At 48.4% G+C, this 22925-nt stretch overlaps 1 protein-coding gene across 1 annotated transcript; it reads left to right on the top strand.

Moving 5' to 3' along the window:
• The first annotated feature begins 666 nt into the window (after positions 1 to 666).
• GCH1 (GTP cyclohydrolase 1) lies at positions 667 to 22354 on the top strand. Its single transcript, XM_021534616.2, has 6 exons — positions 667 to 1008; positions 12398 to 12507; positions 14643 to 14698; positions 17687 to 17718; positions 18600 to 18684; positions 20044 to 22354. The coding sequence occupies exons 1-6, from the start codon at positions 714 to 716 to the stop codon at positions 20168 to 20170; spliced, it is 705 nt and encodes a 234-aa protein (XP_021390291.1). The 5' UTR covers positions 667 to 713; the 3' UTR covers positions 20171 to 22354.
• Positions 22355 to 22925: the final 571 nt, after the last annotated feature.

Raw genomic sequence — 22925 nt, 5'->3', positions numbered from 1 at the left:
ACACCTCAGTCCGTGGGATTCCCTCCCGGCACCTCTGCATCCTCAGCCCAGGGATCACTCCCAGCCCAGGGCATTCCCCCCTTCTCACACACCCCATCCTACAGGATCCCATATTTTGGAGATCTCTTGGGACCTCCCACAGCCCCAGAGACCACCCCCCCTGTATCCTCAGCCAGAATCTCAGCCCGGAGCTCCCGCTGCACTCCCAGCCCGGATCTCAGCTCGGGGGGGGGGGAATCCCCTCTAATCCAGGAGCACCCCCGTACCCCCATCACACCCCTCAACCCAGAAACCCTCCCGGAGCTCCCCTCGGATCCCGCTGCGCTCGCAGCCCGGGGATCCCCGGCATCCTCATCCCCGGGGTACCCGCGGCTCACACCTCATCCCAGGGACCCGGTGTGAGGGGTGGGGGTCTCCCGGGCTCACACCCGGCTGGGGGGAGCGGAGATGCGAGGGGACCCCCGGACCCGGGGGTCCCCTCGCATCTCCGCTCCCCCCAGCCGGGTGTGAGCCCGGGGTACCCTCCCCGGTACCGTGCCCGCATCCCGGTCCCCCCCTCCCGGCGGTGACATCGCGGCGGCGGCGGCCAATGTGGGCGGCGCGGGCGGCATAAAAAGCCGGGACGGCATAAAAAGCCGGGACGGCATAAAAAGCCGGGACGGCAGAGGCCGGGCAGGGCCGGCCCGGGGGCTGCGGAGCTCGGGCACGGCCCCATGGAAGCGGCCCGGGGCTGGAACGGGTACGCGCGGCGGGAGCGGCCGCCGCCCTCCGCGGAGGAGCCGCGCATCCCCCCGGGCACCGGCGGCACCGACACGGAAGGGTGGCGGGGAGAGCGGCCCCGCAGCGAGGAGGACAACGAGCTGAGCCTGCCCAGCCTGGCCGCCGCCTACACCTCCATCCTGCGGGCGCTGGGCGAGGACCCGCAGAGGCAGGGGCTGCTGAAGACGCCCTGGAGAGCGGCCACCGCCATGCAGTTCTTCACCAAGGGCTACCAGGAGACCATCGCGGGTAGGGAGCGCTGCCGGGGCTGCGGGGATGGGGTTGGAGTTCGTGGATGGCTTAAAATTTCTCCTGTCGTTGCTCCGTTGCCCTGTCACCGCATCGCCCAGCTGCTGCTCCCTCGGTGTCACCAGTATGTCTCGCTGTCCCCTCCTCCCTCCCCAAATTTATTTTTTTTTATTCCACTCTCTGCAGGTAAAGTTTCCATTCTGTCCTAAACCTGAGCAGAGCAAGTGCTTTTGCTTTCTCTTTTCGGGTGGGAACTTTTGCAGCCCTGGCATAGGAACTCGTGGGTTCCCTCCTTCCTCCCTCCCTCCCTCCCCGGCCGAGCGAGGCTGTGTTCGGACGGGGTGGGAACATTTGTTTCGATTAGCAGGGTTTTGAATTTCCTCAGGAAAAGCCCTGTCCTGCCGGTGCTTTAATCAAATGAGGTTTTTCAAAGGTGGGAATGAAACTTGAGGAAGGAGAAAGGAAGAGGACAGGGAGAGCCCTTCCCCATCTCAGGCTCCCAGCAGTAAATGCAGGTGTGGAGAGGAACCCCAGGTTCCCATCTCTGCCCCAGCTGAGGGTGTGAGGAAAGGAACTGCCTGGGATATGTTCTCATCAACAACTCACAGCTTCAATGCAGGGTAAATACTTGAAAATTTGATTTCTTACATCACTTTTTCTCTTCTCAGCCTCTTGACTAAGGACCGGACCCAGTACAAACAGTAAAAAAAGAGCCCGGAGAGCTTGGGAATTCCCCTTTCTGCTCCTTCTTACAGTAAAAGGCGAGTTCTTGTCGGTGAGGGATGCAGACAGAGTCAGCAGGGATCCCTGAGCGGGGCTGAGGAAGGAGCTGCTCCTGCTCCCCTCTCTGGGTGCAGCACTGCTGTGCTGAGCCTGCCCCAGAGCAGCACCAGGATGCTGGAGCCAAAAGCAAAGGCTGAGTTCTGCTGATTGATGGCATCAGGGAGCTCCTGCTGCCACACCAGAGTCCTTTTCTAAGTGTGTTGTGCTTCAGCTTAAAGGCTGCGTTCTGGGTTTAGTTTCTTTTTTATTTCCTGGCTGTCGGCTCTTTCGAAATCAGATTTCTACAACTTCCAGCTTGCTCGTGGCCAGCTTCAATTCTTGTGCCACTGTTGTGTCCCAGGAACAGCATTTCTGCCTTGGAAGTTGTCCTGCCTTTCAGATCAAGGCAGGTTTTTGGTTCACATCTGGGAACAGGCTGGGCAGCAGTGGCCATCCTCGTTCCTCTCTTAGCCCTGCTGCACGGTGTGCTCGAGGTGAGGTTTCATCAGCTATCATCTTGTGTTTGCTGGGATTAACTTTCCTCATTTTACTGCTGTGGAAAACTCAGGAGGCCCCTCAGTCATCCTGCCAGGCTCTAGCAGAAGGAATGTTTTCAGTGATAACTGGAGCACAAATTTCTGTGCTGAACCTGGATGAGCTTACTGCCCTTCTGAAGTCTTCCCTTATCTTGCTGCCAGTTTTGTATGCACACCTTATTTTAAAAACTTTTTTCTGCTCCAGGGTGGGTTCTCTGGGATCTCTGGGGTCTTCTAATCTCTCACATTCATTTAATTAAGCAGAGTAGTTCTGATACTCCCCTTCTCTGATTATCCATGGGAGAGAGCTGTATTATATCCAAGGATAGAAAATGTCACCGCTCGTGCTCTACTCCTGGACTGCTCTTTTCTTCTAGGAGATCATGTGAAGCTGTGACACTAACACTGCTTCCTGTGTCAGGTGGGAAATCCTTTTACTTTCCAGCTACTCACCACTTCTAGCAGGATGCTCAGCTTCCACATTTCTCACTTTTCCCAGTCAAACAGAAGGCAGAGCTGCAGCTGAAGGACAAGCCCACAGCAGATAGCAAAGCAAATGGTGGATGAAGAGTTTGTTAGGAGAGTCAATATGAATAAACTCTTTTTAGAGAGTTTTAAATACCCGATGAACCCTAGAGCCAACAGCTACAGAATATTTGGGCACAAGAGTAGCTTTGGGACTGCTGCTGTCTCTGCTGCAGCATCCTGTGCTGCTCCCTTGGTTATACTAATCCAGCTCTCTGCCTGGCCAGGCTGTGAACTGGACCAGCAAGTGGCTTGTGAAAAGGAAAATGAACCAAAACAAGCCCAAACTCTCCCCAAAAACCTGACAAGAAGCATCCCATGCCTCTTGTTTTCTCAGGCTTTTTTTTGCAGCTTATTCAGCTCCTCCCGTGGAGCTGTCTGGGTAGGCAGAGGTTAAAGCAGAGATTTGCAGGGTGTGTTTTGAGGAGTGTTTCCATTTTATCCCTGCAACAGGCAGAAGATGAGGGGCTCTTACAATAGCTGCAAGTTCCATCCTCCCGAGAAAGGTTCCTCAGGTAAAATTTCGGTGGTGGTGGTTGTACAGCCACATGGCCAGAGGCAAAGTGAGATGCAACGAGTCCCTGCTGAGCTCACAGACCCTGCCAGGGCTTGGAGGTGCTGCCAGAGTGTCCAGCCAGGAGGGAGTGACACAGGTGAACCAGGAGGTGACTGTCAGAACAGGGACAGGCTTCCAAAACAGCCCTGTGACCCCAGCTGCCCTGGGGAGGCAGGGGGAAAGCAATTAATGTCTGCTGGAGTTTTCATTTCCCATAAGGGAACACAAAGGAGGATGGGATGGATAGACACCCAAAATATAGAATTGTTTAGATTGGAGAAGCCCTCTAAGATCGAGTCCAACCATTCCCCAAGCACTGCCAAGGCCAGCACTGACCCCTGTCCCCAAGTGCCACATCCACATGGCTTTGAAATCCCTCCAGGGATGGGGACTCCACCCTTGCTCTGAGCAGCCTGATCACCCTTTCAGTGAAGATATTTTCCCTAATATCCAATCTAAACTTCCCTTGGCACAGCTTGTGGCCATTCCCTCTCCTCCTGTCCCCTCCTGGCTGTCCCCTCCTGTCAGGAGCTGTGCAGAGCCACAAGGTCCCCCCTGAGCCCCCTTTTCTCCAGGCTCAGCCCCTTCCCAGCTCCCTCAGCCCCTCCTGGTTCTCCAGCCCCTTCCCAGCTCTGTTCCCTGCTGGAGAGTGAAAAGTTGCTGTGCACAGCCAGGTCTGTGTTTGGGGTGCTTGACTTTCACCTCCCTCGCTGTTATTGCAGGGTTGGACTCGATGGCCTCTGAGGATCCCTTCCAGCCCAAACCATCCCATGAGCTTTTTGGTTTCTGTGTGTCTGAGAACACAATGCATGTTATTGGAGCATGGCTCCGTGTGCTGTCATGCGATCTCCTGTGCTGGGTGTTGGCACTTTGCTTCCATGACACCTGCTTGTATTTGTATGTTTGTATTGCCCATAGCTTACTGTAGGGAAGATAACACCTAAATTCTGGCTCTCCATTCAGATTTGTGAGCAGCAGAGAAGCTGATTCTGCTTTCCAGCTTCTCCTCTGTGTATTTCCTCCCTTGTTCCCAGCAGTGCAGAGTGACTGTTCCTGCCTTACCCTCTATTTCAGCTCTGCTATCTGTGTTCTGCAGCTGCTCAGTGTTGTGTGTCAGGGCCATTAGTAGAGTTTGCTTGTTAAATATCTGTATCTGGCTCTTTCTGTTAATTCCAGATTGTAATTTATCAATCCTGGCTTTACTCGAGGCCTCAACCTCTTTCATTGACAGGATGTATTCAAATGTGCTGTTCCCACTTCTGTAGTACCAGTCATCACACTTGGCAAGAATGCCTCTAGTGATTTCAAATAAAATCCACCTGGGGACCAGATGAGAAATCCTGACAGCTCAGTGCAGACACTCCAGCACTGGTGTAGACTGGCAGCTGTTGCAGCAGAAACCTCTCAATGTGTTGGTAAGGATGGCAGAGTAGGAAAGTCACCAAAAAAGTAACTTCCAATTTCATGCAGTGCTTCTGTGCCAAAATGGGTTCTTTCCCAGGGTCAGATCTATCAGATTCCTATTTCTGGGTGTAAATTGTATTTCAGAATAGCCCCCTTGGCTGCTGAGGGCTAACAGCAGGGCTGTGAGGGCCTGGTGCCTTTAGCTTTTTGAGAGCTGTTCAGGCAGCTACTTGCCACACAGAGGTAAAACCTTGTCCCTCCTTTTACTAAAGGATGGCATGCTCAAAGGTTCTGTCTGAGGGTCTGATAATAACTACTACAAAGCACAAGTGTGTGCAAAGGCAGTAAATGAGTGAATAAATGGAAATACAAGGTTGCAGACAGCACTAGCTCTTAACTGAAGCTGAAGGTTTCAGACCCAAGCAATTGGTGAGTTACAGAAAGAGTGTCAGTGATTCTGCCTTTGAAAGGTGAGTCACAAATGAGTTGGTTTTGATGGTGTAATCCTGCAGGAAACGTTAGGTACAGGGTTGGACGAGCTGCCTGCATCAGCAGGAGGAAGTTAAGTTGTCTCTGTAGGGAACGCTGAGCTCCAGGATGGTTTGGGTGGATGGAGACAGAGATCTCTGAAGGTTGCTCTTGGGGTATCAGGTTTATTGGGGATGGAGAAAGGTCCTGCCTCGAGCTGCCAGACCCAGCACGTGGCCAGGCTTGAGGGGATGGAGAAGGGGAGAGAGAAGAGGATGCTCTAGGAGAGGGTGGAGGTCCTGTGAGGGGGAAGATCCAAGAGAGGGGAAGTTCCAAGAGGCCGTCTGGCCCCTCAGAGGCGCCTGTCACCCCGATTCTTAAGATTTTCTAATGCCTTCTGAGTTTACATTCTGTTAGAAAACTTTCCCACACGTTTTCTATAAACAACATATTGTTTTGCATTCCTTCGTGGGGGTGGAGGAAGTTGATGTACTGGTGGTTTGTCCAATGTCTTTGGAGAGGTGGCACCTTCACTCTCCAATCCACTGTCACCTTTGGAAAAGTATAAAAGTTGGAGTCAGGAATAAACCTTCTTCTTTTTTACCTTGATATTGCAGTGGCTCGTGTTGTGCTTTCTCGTGTCCTATAGTGACAGACTCCTTATCAGGGGCTTCAAGGTGGGCTGGAACAAGGCTGGGGCCAATGGGGTCACAGCACTTGATGTTTTAGGGGAGGGTCACAGGTGTGGGTGAACTGTACATTTTGGGGGTGAGATGGAACAGTCCACTCGACGCCTGGACCCATCCGTAGGCATTTATTTATTTATTTATATATATTTATATATATTTATATATTTATTTATATTTATGGATAATTATATTTATCCATCCTTCCCAACAGTCCTCATCAGCCACAAACACTCAAAGCAAAACTTGTTCCCCAAACTGGGCTTGCTGCTGAGGGTGGGAGCTGCTGCCAGCCAGGGAAGCCTCCCAGCCTTTACTCGTGTGAGCATGGCAGCTCTCAGGCATTTTGGCAGGTTCACCTCCCCCCTCGGTGTGTTTAACAGGGAAATGAAAATCAGAAACACTGGGAGGGGATAACTTTGCTTCCTGGACCTCTGTGGTTTGAATGGCTGTGTGTTATCTGCCTGCAAGCCAAGGGACTCTGCTGGGCACCTTTTACTTCAAAGCAAAAAACTAGTTGGGTGATTTCCTCACTCATTAGTTTATATGCTTTTCCTCCACTGAGGGGTGAAAAAATTCAATCTTAATAATCTTTCCTTCTAGTCTGTGTGCATTTGATATTTTTAGAGAGGACAACAATGGTGTAAGCTCCTAAATTTTTCCAGCCTGCTGGGTTTGCTGTGCTGAGGTGTGCTAAGCATTGCTGTGTCAAAACACACAGTGCCTTAAGCAAACAGAGCTGTTTGATCAGCAGCACTGCCCTTTGCTGGGAGCTGGGGAGGTGCTGAGCTTTCCTGGAATCGAGGTGCTGCTGCCTCATCCATGAGGACACGGGTGCAGCACCATGATCTATTAACAGCTGAAACCTCAGCATTGCTGTGCTCCAGCCAGGGCTTGTTTCTGCTAAACCAGAGGTGGGAAATACAGGATTGTTCAGAGAGAGTTGTTTTTGGGGTTTCTTCAACCTCTGCCCCCACATAAGGGAAGCCTACCATGCTGGAGCATACACTAAATACAGTGAAATTTCTGGGATTTTGTGAAACATTTCCCCTTCCTTTTAATGCTCAAGTAACACTAAGCTTGGATGGGTTTTGTCAGGAATTTATTAAATATTGTAACCTCTTGGATCTGAGCTGCTGCAGGCTTCTCATCTTTCGTGTTGCTCTTCCACAGTGTTTTGTCTTTGATTTTTCCTTTGTTTCAGTTTCAGAAAGAAGTGTGGATGAGCACCTTCTGTGACATGGGACATTGAAATGGTTATTGGAGTCTTGATAGATTTTAATGAGCATCTCCATAAGGCTGCTTTCCCTCCTATTAATAAACCTCCTGGCAGAGGACAACTTCTAGAACCTAATCTTGGCTTCATCTGTCTGCAGTAGCTGATCTGTTATGAACATGGAGGGTATCTCACAGGAAAATAAACAAATCTGTACAAATCACAGCCAGAATTAGCTGAACAGCAATAATGCTGCTCCTTTATCTTTGCTCCTATGAAATGTCCCTTGAATCACACCTCTGGTTCACCTCCCTGCTGGTAACTGAGGGATTAAACTTTGCTTCTGAAGCAAATGTTCCTGTTTCTAGACTTTTGGTGATCTGAAATCTGAAACAGTAGCCAGAAACTTGTACATTCTTTTGTGTCTGTGTTTTCTCCTGGTTCCTGCTAGGAAGCTGTGTTATCACAAGTGTTCATTTCTCAGCATCTTTTGAACTCTGTTGCCTGTTCAAGCAGTCATGTAGCATCTCAGGCTGTGCCTCTTTCTAGAGCTCTTCAAGACTCCTTGAAGCAAATGACAAACCCAGAGCTTCCCCTTTCTTAGCAACCTGAAGTCATTAACTTCCTGCAGCAGTACAAGCCTCAATGTTTTTATAGCCTGGCTCTCTGTATGCATAATAAATTCCTGGTGCCTTTTTCATACTCAAAGGCTGCAATAATTTTCTTGTTGCTTGTCTGGAATCTTTTCCCTAACTACAGTTTACCTGTAATGTCATCACATGAATAATGAAAAACGAAGTCAGGTTTGATTTACATTTTACTGCTCACTCAGCAGTAGCTGAGAGGTTTTTACAGCAGTTTCCTTCTAGATTTCATCCTGAGCCTGCAGTCTGCTGGTTTCCCTGCCACACATTCAGCTGTTAACTCGTGTCTCCTGCTGCCAAGTACATCTGTCCTCAGCTGGGGAGGAACTCTGAGAAAGACAATCAGAAATATCTGCCAGCCTTAAAGACCAGTTAGCCTTGGCTGGAGCATCTTCCAAACCTGCTCCTGGTTCATGTGAGGTCCCTGGGTGTAGCTCTGTGTTCTGGAGCTCTCTGAGCTCAGCCACTGCTTCAGTTTGTTCCAGCTGGTGGGAGCTGGTGAGGTGTGGCTCGTCCCATAGGATGTCATCCTGCCTTGGCCTGAGCCCATTCCTGCCCTGCTTGTGGCAGCTTGTGGCACCTGGGGGTCACCGTGGAGAGCAAGGGACAGTGGGGACAGCCCACTGTGAGATGGGTGTCAGGAGAACCTTGTTCCTTTTGTCTCTGCCGGGCTGGGTGAGCTCCAGCAGCAGTGCCAGGGAGTTGCTGAGGCTGCCTTGCTCCTGCTGGCACCGAGCAGCCTGCACTTAAATTGGAGCTGTGAGGCAACTTAACACCACGGGGAAGAGCTTAAACTCCTGGGGAGAGCAACCTGCAGCACTTCACTGCCTGCATCACTTTTGCCAGTGAGAAAAGCATCTCTGGAGTGCTGCGAGGCTGCTGCAGTGCTGCCATCCTTCATCCCCTTCACCTCCTGAGCCTGTTCTGGGTGGGCTCTGCCTTCTCTGCTTGCCAGAGGTGCTTTTGCTTTCCTGTGTCACATTAAAGCCATGCAAATAGTTTCTATAGCAACAGGTATCTTTGCTGAGCTCTGACGCAAAATCCTGAAAGGTCTTTCTCATTCTGTCTTCATCCAGTTCTGGTTTTTCATTTTATCAGCTCTTTCTGAAGATAAAGGGCAAATTAATTCTGTGCTGTTTCAGGAGTTAACTCGCAGCACAGGTGATTGTTTAGTTTCAACAGCCCACTGAAGTTTTTGCACCAGGAGCTGAACTTTTGGCTGAAGGAAAAATCAGCTGGAATAATTTAGAGAGCACTCTGATTGTACAAACCATGAAATCAAACTAGTGAAGCAGGCAGCGTGGTCTGGTAGGTAGGGTGAAAGATGGGGAAAGGAGCAAAAATTTGTCCCCAGCTTTGCTTCTGGTCAGGTTATTCTAAGGCTGTTTCCCTTTCTGTCCTTTCAGCTCTGTTAAATTTTCCAGAACATGTGCTGCAGCACACAGGTTGAGCTTTTATGAACCCTGTTTGCTGCTATTGCACATGGAAAAAAAAAAATAGAAAAAAATTCAAAAAACCTCTTAAAAGATCTAAAAAAACCCTGACAAATTTAGATTAAAAGGTGTTGCCTCCCTGCACAAGGTGTTTGAGTCTCTGCCAGAGAAGTGTCTCGTGTGTAATTACTGCAAACAACTGCTGCAGTGGGGCACAGGTGGAAGCAGCTGTGAAAAGATGCTCTGCTCACTCTGCTTTTGTCAACACAGGGCTTGGGCTCCAAAGGGGGAGGTGTAGGGATGGGCAGGCTTCAAACTGTGCTGATTTTCTGGAAGAGAGACTTGTGAAGTGTGAGCAGGAGGGGCTGGAGCAGAGCAGGGGAGAATGGCCACTGGAGACTGTGACCATTTACTCACACTTGGTTTTACCTTTGTGTCCTTGTATCACCTGGCACTAGTGGAGGAGTTTTTGGAGGGCCTAACACTGAGCTGGTTTCTTCCTTTCTGGGCCCTTCTTCTCAAGGAGTAGCTGGTGCTGATAAAATCAGCACATCTTGCTGCAGGTGTGACCTGGCTGCAGCTTGCTGCTAATATTAAATAAATGAAAGGTGCAAAAATGGCAAGACTGCTATAAATAAGAAGTGTGAAGCACCTCAGAGCTCTGTGGCTGCATTCTTGATGTGCAGATCTGTTTTCTTACCTCTAAAACTCCCCTGGTTGTGCGGGGGCATCGCCCACACTGCTGAGACTGGGCTGTGACATAAAGAGATGTGCAAGAAGGGTGGATGCCCTTTGTGCTCCTGTTTGATTGCTTTGGCCATGAGAAGGCTGTAGGATGCTTTTTGAGTCTGTGTGGTACTTCTGAGGTCACTAAAACTTCTCTTTGGCTGAGCTGTCTCCTTGATACAACACAGCTGTGAGAGAAAGTTTGTGAGGATCTACTAATACAAATTTTGTATGTCAGTTAGGGTCTATATGCATCTATATGCTCATGGATATGAGGCTTCATGAGTGAAGCACCTTCTGTTGTAGCTCTGGCCCTGCTCTGTGTCACACACCAGGACTCTTAATGAGAATTTGGCCATTTCTGCCTGTTCTGAACAATTTGCTTTGCTCGTGCGCTGACGTAAATCCATATCTGACATCAGGCTCTGATATGCTCCTGGAGAGGCTGGTATGAGCTGAGCTGGAGGTCTAATAACAGCAGCAGTCACTCTGGAGATGCTCTGTGGATCTGTTTGGATTTTGTTTTAATAACTCTGGCCACGACAGCAGGTTTTGTGCAGCCACTGTTTGCCTTTCTGCTGTGGAAATGGCAGGGCTGCAGAGTGCTGCAGGAGGGAGCTCAGAACCCAGACAGCTGCTCTGCCTCCCCTCCCCTCTCCTGTTCAGATCCTCTGTTTGGGGTTCTCCCTTTGCCTGGCTGAATTCATAATTACACAGCTGCATGATGCTGCCCATGCCACCAAAACCCTCTCCAGCAGTGCTTGGTGTAAGCCAGACCCAGAAATTCAAAGAAGACAATCGTGTGCTTTCACAGAGTTGTTCCCCGGCCTTTTTCATGCTCTCTGACCCGACCCAAACCCTGCTGGGATTCATCCTGGTTGCCAGCCCTGCTGAGAAAGAGCCCGCGTGGCAGGCGGAACGTCGTGCGCGCAGTTTCCAGGGTTACCTGTGCTGATAGCAGGCAGGAAATTAAAATGCTCCAGCAGGATGATCCCTTATCGACAGCAGATGGTGGCCATTAGCTGATGTGCCTGTCAGGGGAAGGCACCAAGGCAAGCAGAGCAGACACCACTGTTGGGTTTGTATCACCACCACCGTTGGGTTTGTGTCACCACCACTGCTGGGTTTGTGTCACCACTACCGTTGGGTTTGTGTCACCACCACTGTTTGGTTTGTGTTAACACCACCGTTGGGTTTGTGTCACCACCACCGTTGAATTTGTGTCACCACCACCGTTGAATTTGTGTCACCACCACCGTTGGGTTTGTGTCACCACCACTATTGAATTTGTGTCACCACCACTATTGAATTTGTGTCACCACCACTATTGAATTTGTGTCACCACCCCTCTGGATTTGTGTCACCACCCCTGCAGGTGCTCCATGCTCCAGGGCAGTCCCCGAGTGCCCTGCTCTGGCTGTGCTGTGTGGGACTCTGCTTTCCTGGAAGTAACTCCAAGGAGCCAGTGTGGCTTCCAGCTGAACTTGTTGGCAGATTCCTCGTCCCTGTTATCAGCCCATCCGTACAGCTGGTTCTCTCCTGAAAGTTTCTCCTTCATACGCAACTTTTCTCTCTTCTTCTTCAAAAGACCTGGTTTCTTGACTTGGGACTATTCTGCTTTTGAGACCTCTGAGCATGGTTCAGGTGCCTCCAACCTTTGTGGAGACTGATGTGCCAGGGTTGTCTGGGGATTTGTCAAGGGACCGCTGGAAGTGGAAAATCAACTGAGGATCCATTCTGCTGCGCTCTGAGATTAGCCAGATGTCATATTCCATTTCTTACTGAGCTGTCTCTTCTCCCTTCTGTCTCTATGGGGGTTCCTGCACCTCATTTTTCTGCTAACTCTGAGGTGCAGAATTAGGCTGGAGTGTGGATGTGGCTGCCCATTTCAGATCAGGACAGCAAATCTCTCCCCAGATGTGCATCTGACTTCTGTGTGCACCTAAAGAGCTGCTGCCCGCGTGCTGCAGGATGAACTCTGCATGCAAAGCCTTCTTGGAGGCAGAAATGCTGTGTTAAAGTGTTTGGAGGAACCACTGTGATGGTTTAGGTTTCCCCTGACCTCAGGCTGGCTTTGCTTGTGGAAGCACCGATGGAAGCCCAGGGTGCTCTCTTTGTCAGCTGTTAATTGCTCTTAAGACTTCAGTAATTCTGCAGAGACCAGACCTGTTCTAACCCCGTTCTAATTTATTAATTAAATAAAACACTCCAGGCTGACTTCTGGTGCGGCACGTAGGCAGTGTGACACTGGGACAAACATATACAAACCAAAACTTGCTTGTGATGTTACTCGTTACTTCCCTCCCAGACCTTAACCCTAAAACCTATAACCCTGAGAGAGTTCTGTCCTTGCTACGAGCTCTCTCAGGCCCTGGCTGGAAGAGCCTGCCGTGCTTTTTTGGGTTGATTTTTAATGCAAATGTTTGATTTCAGATGTCCTGAACGACGCCATCTTTGACGAAGACCATGATGAGATGGTAATTGTGAAGGACATAGACATGTTCTCATTGTGTGAGCATCACCTCGTTCCATTTGTTGGAAAGGTAACTCTCCCTCACAGAACAAATGTGGGAATGCACAATAAAAGACCTTAAGTACATGGAAAAGACTTGGTAGCTGTAGCTACAAAGCTTTTAAGGCTGTAAGTACTTGCTGCTTACAGCTACAGTTCTAGAAGTTTAATCTTCAGAATACAAATAAGGAAGGCCTCCTTAATGTGAGGTTTTTATTTGAATTTAAGCTCCTGAAATATAATGCTCAACCTTTCCTAGCCTAAGTAATCTAATGGTTTCTGACATTTCATATCAAAGCTCTTCTCCATGAAGCAGCAGCAAGCCTTGAGGGCAGACGTGTCGATATTAAACCAGCTCACCCTGCACACTGGCTCTGTCATGGATTTAGCTCCTTGCTCAGAGCTATCCAGAGCACATTCATCCCTCTGAAACCCCCTGTGAGTGGAACAAACTCATTAGCAGCCCTGCCTTAATTAAGTGAGCCGAGTCAGGGAGAGGGTGGCCAAAACTGGCTGTGCTTAACTGGGGAGTCCCATGAAAGGGGCTGGTGCTCCAGAGGGTGCTGGAATTGTAGTGCCAACAACTTTAAGAAAATAAAATTTCTCCAGTTAATCACTGTAGAGGTGATGAAGGGTTCTGAGTGGGAGCTGCACATCTCAGCCTCTTCACTCCCTTATCAGCACAGCAGGATGGAGTTTGGCTTGAGCCATTGGATACCACAAAGTGCTCACAGGTCCAAGAGCAGTACGTGCTTGTGTTTGTAAAATTCAATCAGTGCCACATATGTTCCAAGCAAATTGTCTCCCAATAATAAAATACATGAGCAGCAACCAGCTGTTTATTTAGTTGAGTCAATTTGGGTTTGTCTGCTTTCTTCTCTTGCTGTTAGTGTTTCATACTGGAGAACAGGATAACTCCTTTTTCTGTGCCAGCTTTGTGTTGTGCCTGTTACTCTTGGTTGTGTGTACTGTGTACATTCTCCCCATGACTCCTGTGGCAATGTGTGCATTTTGTTTTACATCCAGCTCTTTAGCCTGTGTGGTTTGCAGAAATCTCCTCACAAACACCAACTCATCCTACAAAATGACTTGGTATGGCTCTAAATATTCAGATTAACCACTGGGTGCACCAAACAGGCTGCAAACACTGACCTGTAGGCCTTGCACTTGTTCTATCTCAAAGGAAATCAAGAAATCTGCACAAATATGGGGAACAGGATTCAAAGCTAATTTCTAAGTTGTGTCTCTCACTTTGTCTGACATGTTTCATGTCTTTTCAGGTGTCAGTGGGTTGATTGCCTAACAGAAGGGGTAGGAATGAGCAAGTTAGCCAGGTAATCAGGTACTGTGGTGCCTCTACTGCAGGTACAGCAGCACAGGATTCTGAGATGGGGCCTCCAGGCAAAGCCAGAATCCCCCACTGACACTCCCCTGCTGTATCTTGGCTAATTTTTCAAGTCTCTGGTACAGTGGCACAAGGCCTGGTTTATAATCTGTTATAACTCTAAACCCACTGGAATTGAGTGGATTTCTAAAAACAAGGAGCTAAATGTCCTTCCCTTCATATCTGAGCACTTTTCTGCTGAACTTCTTCCAGTTTAGTTCAAGTACATGTTCAGCAAATCCATATTTGAACAGGATGGAAGCTGAGTTGATCTATGATACCAAAACAAGGAAAGTAATCAAATCAGGAAGTGCAGCCCGATTTTTGTAGCAAAATACTTCTTGCCACCAGAACTTTCACTGGGATTAAAACACAGTCCCTCTTCCTTCCGCTCCCTAAATCCATTTAAGGTCTTGAAAGAAAAGCAAGTTTATTTTAGACAAATAGTGCTGTGCTGAGTAATAGACTGCCTTTGTACCCAAATGCAGCAGTGTTCTGTAGCACTCCTGAGACTTGGAACATAAGCCTTGACTCTGGAAGAGCTGGGACCTTTCTCCCCTTCAGGAAAACTCCCCTGTTCTTCACCAGGACCTCATGAGATATTCACAGCTCCACAATGCCCCAGGCTTGCATGGTGCCATGTTCCTCCCACGTGCTGAGACTTCTGGGCTGTCCCAGATTAATTCTGGGGCAGGTGCACATCTCATTGTCTGTGCATGGGTTTCACATGGCCTTGGAAAAGGTGCTTTTGCTGCTGTTAATGGTTGTTCTCCCCTGTCTAGGTACACATTGGTTATCTCCCCAACAAACAAGTGCTTGGCCTCAGCAAGCTTGCTAGGTAAGTGTTCTAATCAAAGTGATATTAATTAATTTGTTAAAAAAAAAAAATCCCAAGCTGTGCTAGCTGTGCTGATCTTTTTAATCTCCTCTCCCTCTAAAGCTCAGCCCACTTTGTGTCCTGGATTTGGATTTAGACCAATGCTCAGCATTGTTTTATTCGTGTGGAGAGGACAGATAAGTCTTGGAGCTGTGTGTTAATTCTCACCAGTGGCTGCAGCAGGGCCCTGATGCTCTTGTAGGTTCCCCCAGAGCACTGGGGTCTGCAGGGAGCTCTGAGGCAAAGGAGAGATTTTTGTTCGCTTCTAAGGCAGGCCACAAAAAACAGTGAGAATTTCTAACTCTTTTCCACTTGGGTGTAAATTAACTAATGAGAACAAAATCTGAAAACTTCCAGACTGTAAATGAACACATTATATGGATATAAATTCAATCTAAAGCTTTCATCTCTTAGCTGACTCTTCAGATAAATTTGGCATTTTTTTTTTCACTGAAAACTTGCTGAGAATGCTGTGGGGTAGATTTTATAGATAAAGTTCAGCCTAAGAAACAAAGCAATTGTGATACACTTGAGAAATCCATTTATGATGTAAAATAGCTTTTTTCCTTCAGCACTAACTCTTAGTTATTAAGTGACATTTTCTCATGCTGATGAGGAAGAGGATGATAGATCCCTTCAATAAGCAGATTATTTGGGATCAGAGTGGAAGGGTCCCTTTTTGAGAAACAAACCTAAAAATCTGGCTGAAGCTCAGAAAGACCACCTAGGTCTTGCTTTCCCTGATGGGTCTGTTAATCCTGCTGTAGTTCCAGTTACACTAATGAGAAATTAGCCCTGCAAATCTGCCTGCCTGCTGGGTTTTCCTAGCAGGTAAGAAATGCGTAGGATATGACAGCAAAATGCCCTAAAGTGAGCCAGATCTGTTCTGTGCTCTGCATGCACAACAGGAATTTGGGTTTGGAAGTGGAAGGAATTTTGGAAGTCACATCTCTGCTGTGTAACCTCATACTGCATGGAGGCATCTCCCTACCCCCAGCACTGCTTTTAGGAGTGGGCTTTGCTCTGATTAAAAGGTTGGAAAGGGTTCAATGTGTAGATTTTCTCCTGCTTTTTTTTTAATTTTATTTTTTTTTAATTTTTTTTTTGTGTCTGTAGGAGCTGCTGGAATTGTAGGCTGAGGTTCTGAGCTCTCAGGACTGCAGTTGCTGGGCAAAAGTCTTCATCTTCTGTTAGCTGCTCATGCCTGGGGATGTGTGTGGCATCCCACGGCTTGTGTTGAATTTTGGGTGGGTCTTTAAGTGGTGCAGGGCTGGGGGATTTGCTGGTGGTGGTTTTTGGAGTTGGATTTCTGAAGAGAATCCATCCTCCCTGGGGAGACTGTCCTCAGCACGTGGTTTCATTTCTGCAGGGCTCCAATGCAGGATCAAGGATCACATTTGGGATGTGCATCCACTGGTTTATGCTTGCTCTGGTCTCTATTTCTCTCTTGACTGCAGCTGTAAAAAGGACTCAAAATTCTTTTCATGATTTTTTTTTTTTAATGCAAGTGGCAGCATGGTGCTGGAAAAATACAATTTTCCTATTATTTATCCTCAGAATGGCAACCTGCATCATTATGTGCAAGGCTTCCTGCACTGTGCTCAAAGGCTGAATCTTGCCTCTTCTTTTCTTTCCCATATGCTGCAATAATGAAAAGATTAGGTTCTTGTATAACAAAATGTTCTCACTTTTGAGTGCTTGCCATGAAGAGGTTGGGGGACCAAATCTTGCCTCCCTTTCGTGCCCTATATAATGCAACCAGTGTTCAGGCAAAGATTTGTGAGGCTGTTGGTGCTCTAGGCCTAATCTTTCATAATAGGATTAGTCTTATGTGGTGAGCTTCTGTAGTTGTGGATGACCTGTATTCTGTGAACAAACATCTTTCTCTGGGTTTTAAGTTCAGGCTTGAAAATGCTCTTTCAAACAGCTGTTTTTACATAAACACCTTGTTAGGGTTCCTTCTGTGCAGTATCTGTGTTTCCTATCCATATAGTTAATCTCAATATTGTGTTGCTGTGTTTTATGCTGTAACACAACCATTTTGTTGCTGGAGGGGAGTTTGTGCATTTAATTCTCTCTCAAAAACAGCAGGAGAGTCTCATTGTCAGGGATGATTCTTGTAAGTGATGCTTGAGGCTGCCAGCCAGTGTCTGGCTTTTGTCTGCTGTGACCAGACAGGTATCAAAGCTTGCTATAGCAACTCCTTTTTGTGGCCACTTGAAGTGTAATTAAGCATTTGAGGTTGGCATGAACAACCCCTGGAGTTACAGAGCAATTATATGGATTTTCTTAAATGTGTGGATTCTAGAGCTGTCATTAGGTGTCACTTCTACTGCCCACCCATGGCTTAAATTTGAAGTTGTATTGGAGGGGACCATTAAGGTGATCCCTGCACTGAAATGTGAAGGATGGGGTGAGATGTGAGTGGGTGGAGAGATTCTGTTTTAAATAAGACCAATTCTGTCTCATTGTTCTCAGCGAAATTTGTGGTTAAATGCAAGAATTCAAAACATTTCTTGCTCAATTTCAGCATTCTGGGCATCCATTATCTGAGCTGACCTTAAGGCAGCATTTGGTCTAGTGTGAAACACAGGGAAATGTTCAGGAATTAGGGTTCAGGGAGACTTTGGACATGAATTCCCCCACAACTGTGTGATGTAGGTGGATGGGAATACAAGGAATTCCAAACCAGCAGAAGGAGACCAGAGGAGAAGTGACTGGTTTGCCCTAAAATAGTCTCTGGTGCTGGAGGTGGGGGGAACGTGTCACTCAGCACAGTGATGTGCCAAGGCAGGTCTGTGAGGAACAGCTGGGATTTACACAGCCATGGATTTACACAGATCAGCACGGGGGTCTCTTTGGACAGCACCCAATTCATTGTGGAGATCAGTCAGTGGCCAGCTGGGAATAATATTCGATGTAATATTGCCTTTTTCCTTTCTCCTTTAGGATCGTGGAAATATACAGTAGAAGATTACAAGGTAAACACAAAATTTGGTGTTTGTTGAGGGCTGGTGATTGTAGATGTGGAGTTTAAGAGGGGAGAAAAATGCTTCTAGAAGAGGTTATGCTATTGCTTTTAGCCCCTGCATTGCCAGTGAAGGTAACTCCTGCCTAGGAAGCTAAATGGAGGCTGGAACTGATTCCAAGGAGGAATGTGCTCCAGGTAGAGCTGCCAGGAATAACTAAACCAACTGGATGCTGCTGGGAATGAGCTCTCCTGCAGAGATTTGGAGAGATGCCTTCAGGAATTCTTGTCTGAGGCAGTGGAGCAAGAGCTGCCTCCTGCCCCTGAGAGGGAGAAGCTCTCTGGAAGGGAGGGTCCATCCACAGCCTTGGCTTGGGCTGAACCTGCTGCCTTTGTCCCGTGCTTAAATTTGGCCTGGTCCTGGCACGAGAAATCTCAGTGACCACCAGGCTGGTGAACAGAGGGTGCTAGAGCTGCAGGAACTAAAGCTTTGCAGGACAAAGCTCTTTATTTATCTCCGTTTCCTTTCCCTAAGAAGAGAAATGGCGTGTGTGGAATAAATGGTGCAGCAGTAACGTTGGGAACAAACACATTAAAAACTGAAGCAGAGCAGAGAGGCAAGAAAATCCTTTTGCAAAATAGGAAATGGAGGAGCTGCTAGAACAAATTGTGGCTGGAGAGGTGGAATGCAAAATGGCTCCAAGTATAAACAAGGAAATAAAAGGTCTGCTCCAGGATCCAAATGGAAAAGAGGACGGATGGGGCTTGGAGCAACTTGGTCTAGTGGAAGGTGTCCTTGCCCGTGGTGGGGGGTTTGGAATGAGATGAGCCTTAATGTCCCTCCCAACCCAAATTCTGGGGTTCTGGGAGTCTGAATTCCCTGTTGTTCCTCAGTCCAGGAGCGCCTTACCAAACAAATCGCAATCGCCATCACAGAAGCCTTACAGCCCGCCGGGGTCGGCGTCGTCGTGGAAGCGACGTGAGTGATCCCAGGAGCTCCAGGGGTGGGATCCAGGAGCTCCAGGGGTGGGATCCAGGAGCTCCAGGGGGGCGGAATCCCAGGAGTTCCAGGGGTGGAATCCAGGAGTTCCAGGGATGGGATCCAGGAGTTCCAGGGGTGTCATCCCAGGAGCTCTAAGGGTGGCATCCCAGGGGTGGGATCCCAGGAGTTTCAGGGGTGGGATCCAGGAGTTCCAGGGGTGGGACCTCAGGAGTTCCAGGGAGGGAATCCCAGGAGCTCCAGGGGGGGAATCCCAGGAGTTTCAGGGGTGGGATCTCAGGAGTTCCAGGGGTGTGATCCCAGGAACTCCAGGGGTGTGATCTCAGGAGTTCCAGGTGTGGAATCCAGGAGTTCCAGGGGTGGGACCTCAGGAGTTCTAGGGGTGGAATCCAGGAGTTCCAGGGGTGGGATAATTTCAGGAGTTCCAGAGGGGGAATCCCAGGAGTTCCAGGGATGTGATCCCAGGAGTTCCAAGGGTGTGATCCCTGGAATCTCAGGGGTGTGATCTCAGGTGTTCCAGGGGTGGAATCTAGGAGTTCCAGGGGTGTGATCTCAGGAGTTCCAGGGGTGTGATCCAGGAGTTCCAGGGGTGTGATCCAGGAGTTCCAGGGGTGGAATCCAGGAGTTCCAGGGGTGGGATCATTTTGGGAGTTCCAGGGGTGAGATCCCAGCTCCGTGTGATCCCAGGTGTTCAGTGGGTGGGATCCTGGCTCTGTGTGACCCCAGATGTTCCATGGGTGGGATCCCAGGTTTTCCATGGGTGGATCATTTTGGGGGTTTGGAGTTCCCACAGGATCATGGCTCTGTGGGATCCCTGTGCTGCAGGGCTGGTGCATGTTGTGCCTTTGGCTGTGGTAGCTGTGTGCTACGCTTGGTTATCAGGCAGAGGGATTAGTAATAACAGCAGCAACAATCCCATTAATAATAACATATTACTAGCGGTAATAAAAATATTAATAATCCTGATGTGCTGGAGGCATTTCAAGCCAGCACTGCCTGATCCTCTCTGGAGATGTGGCAGTGAGGAGCTGTCCCCACTGCCCCAGATCCATGCTCTGTGCTCCTCCTGCAGTGCAGAGCTTGGGACCAGCAGCAGGCACGTCCTGTGGCCAGGATGCACCTTGGGAAGGTGGGATTTTCCTGGGATCAGAGGAGAGAAGGCAGAGCTCAGTGGCTGAGGATGTGACTCTTCCACAGCTGAGGTGCTGCTGATGCCCTCGGTGGCGGTGGAGGTTTTGTGGAATGGAATGGGACCGTGTAAGAAACATCTCTCCCTGTGGGATTTGCTCATCCCTAGGAATGTTCCTGGTGCCCTGACTCCCCTCTGCTTTCTCCTAGGCATATGTGCATGGTCATGCGTGGGGTGCAGAAAATGAACAGTAAAACAGTGACCAGCACAATGCTGGGGGTATTCCGGGAAGATCCAAAGACCCGTGAAGAATTCCTGACGCTCATCAGGAGCTGAAACCGTGTCACCCTCTGGATGCACTCTGGATTGTTCTGTCCCAGTGTCACTGTCTGTCCTTGTTCCCACGTCCCAGTTCGAAACTAAATTGTCGTGAATCGTTGTCATAGTCTTTGTGCAGTGAGAGGCTTCTGGTGGCAAACGGGAGAGGTGGGATGAGGGAGGCTGCTCCTGGATTCCCACTGATGCTGATGTCACAGAGTTCCAAGCCACAAGCAGGAGTTTGGAGATGTTTTCCCATCCGTAATGCAGAATGTCCAACTGTCAGGAGAGAAGCGGGGCTCAGGAGTGAAGTGGATATTTATGAAATAGTTGTTTTTATTAGAATAGATGTGGAGCAGCACAGGAAACACCTGAAAGGATGTGGATCTTTGTAGGATTGGGATTGTCCTGAGTTATTGGACTGTGTTTTATTGCAAGTCCTGCAGTGGCTGTTTCTGTACCTGGATATGTGTGTTATACCTCTGAATTGTTACCTCTGCTGTGTTTTATATTCTTGCTAGTATTAACCTTCCTTTTCTGTGGTTTTTTGTTTTGTTTTGTTTGAGAAATGTGTAAACTCCATTTTTCCTATCCTCTTAACAGGCAGGGAATTAACTTCTGAATTATTTGGGGCACAGCCCTCTCTCAGTACAAAGGGGTTTATGCACCTTTTTCTCTATGCCTCAGAATGTCTGACCACTTGAACTGTCAGTTCCTTACTGTTTTTAAGGAAACTTTAACAGAGGAGAGGAAAAAACCCTGCAGAGTCTGTCTGCAGAGTACTGAGGTATCCAAAGAGGTTTTTAATGATATTTATATCTTGAGCTTTCCTTCTTGGATTTCCATGGGTTAGACCGAGAAGCTAAAATTACTCTGATAATGTGGAAATGAAGATTTGCAAGCATTCCAAGGTTTCCATTTCCAATGCTGGACCAAAGGTGAGCATGAAATCCTGAGCACAGCACATGGTACCTGCCCTCCCTGCTGACAGGTTGGGTTATTTCAGGGCAGAGTAACCTGGAATGCCAGCAGCTCTCATTTCATCAGAGCAGCTGAGAAAAGCATTTCCAGGGCCACCAGGAAAGAATCAAACCACATTTTTTCCCCCCCTGTGTATGTGGCAACCTCTGTAAGTGGCAGAATTGGTACAAAAAGTTTCAGTCCAGCTGGACTTGGCTGAACTTCTGCTTTGTTGCCATTTTAACGAGTGTTTTGTAACTCTTAATTGGGAAAAGATGAGGCAGAAATGAAAACCACCCTCCTCTCACTGAGCTTGCGTAAGAGATGTCAGCCAGGGGGGTGGATGCCCACAGGTTCCCAGGGCTCTGCTTTTCTGGACATCAATCCAAGATGTCCTGTCCATGGACCTCAAGGACAATTCCTGCTCTGGCCAGCTCCATCTCACCACCATTCCTCCCTCTTGCTCCAGCTGGAAACAAAATGAAAATCATGTCTGGTCAGATTGGGCCTAAAGAGCTTTTTCAAGGAGAACAAGCTCATCTGTTTAGTTTAGTTACACTAATTTTACTTTGAGGACCTTCACAGCATTATTGGAAAAAATCTTTTACAGCATCCTCTGTCCTGGGTTCTGTAGGATTAGGTGCTGGACCAGCGTTTGTCTCTGGTGTAAACAAGTTGTGCTGCACATTGCTAAGCCACACCAACTCCATGGCATTTGTTTTCCTGAAAACAAATTCTCAGTTCAGTATGTTACAAATATCCAGCTGAAAAGCCTTAAATCTTTCTTGCCTGAAGCTGGCAGTAAACCTCTCTTTTTAGCTCGACTGGAAGGAGATTTTGAGGACCAAAGGGGCACACACCAGTACACTTATTTCTCTTTCCTTGCTTTAGTTTGGAAATTAAATCTCTTTAAAACATTGTCTTGGTCCCGAGGCACCAAAAAAGTTGTGTTTTAACCACTTATCTCTATTCAGGATAAAGTTCATGTTGCACCACCACTGTTTTTTATTTCCATGTGACCTGTAGTCCTTAAAACATACCTCTCTCTACTCGTGGCCTTGGATTTTGTTCCTATTTTTGCTGTTGTAAATCTCAGTGAGTTTTTTGGGATGTCAGCGTTGTTCAAACACAGGAGCTTTAACTTCACCCCGTGTGTAAATATGTAAAGGATGTACAGCCCCTGTTGTACTGCTCACCAGTCCATTGTCTCTGGAACATTAAAGCAAAATGTTATCCTTTGGAGTGGGAGCATCCTTGGGGGACCTGGAGGTGATGGCCAGGTGGAGATGTTTTTCACTCATGGATGATGTGTTGGGGTGGGTGGTGCTGTCATCCACAGGTGAGTCCCCAGCTGGTGACTGGGAAGCAAAAAAAAACCCAAAAAATCAGGATTTGTTGTCACCTCCTTCTTACTGCTCCTTGGAGCCAGGGGAATTGAGAGCAGGCGTGGTGAGTGGCAGTGGCTGCTCCTGGCATTGATTTGGGGGGTTTCACAGCCTTCTTCTGCCCTTCTTGAGCTGTCCTGGAGGCCTCACATTGGCCTGAGGAAATTCCAGGTTCCTGGCCAGATTTCAATTGACCTGAACAAATAAATCCCATCAGCATCTGTGACAAGGGACCTCGAAGGCGAAGCCAGGGTTGGGTTGGGTTGCCCCAAGGGGTGCAGGGTGGGTAGATTGGCTTCAAGCCATTCCTATTGTCCTCCAGCCTCCCAAAAAGCAGATATTGCTGGGATTCAAGGGAAAAAAAAAAATAAAATGCATGGATCTCAGCCTCGTGAGGAGCAGGGCAGCCCAAGTGCAGAGGGAAGGGG

This window comes from Lonchura striata, chromosome 6 (assembly GCF_046129695.1).
Source record: "Lonchura striata isolate bLonStr1 chromosome 6, bLonStr1.mat, whole genome shotgun sequence".
Classification (NCBI taxonomy): Eukaryota; Metazoa; Chordata; class Aves; order Passeriformes; family Estrildidae; genus Lonchura; species Lonchura striata.
This window is presented reverse-complemented; position numbering and strand designations above follow the sequence as displayed.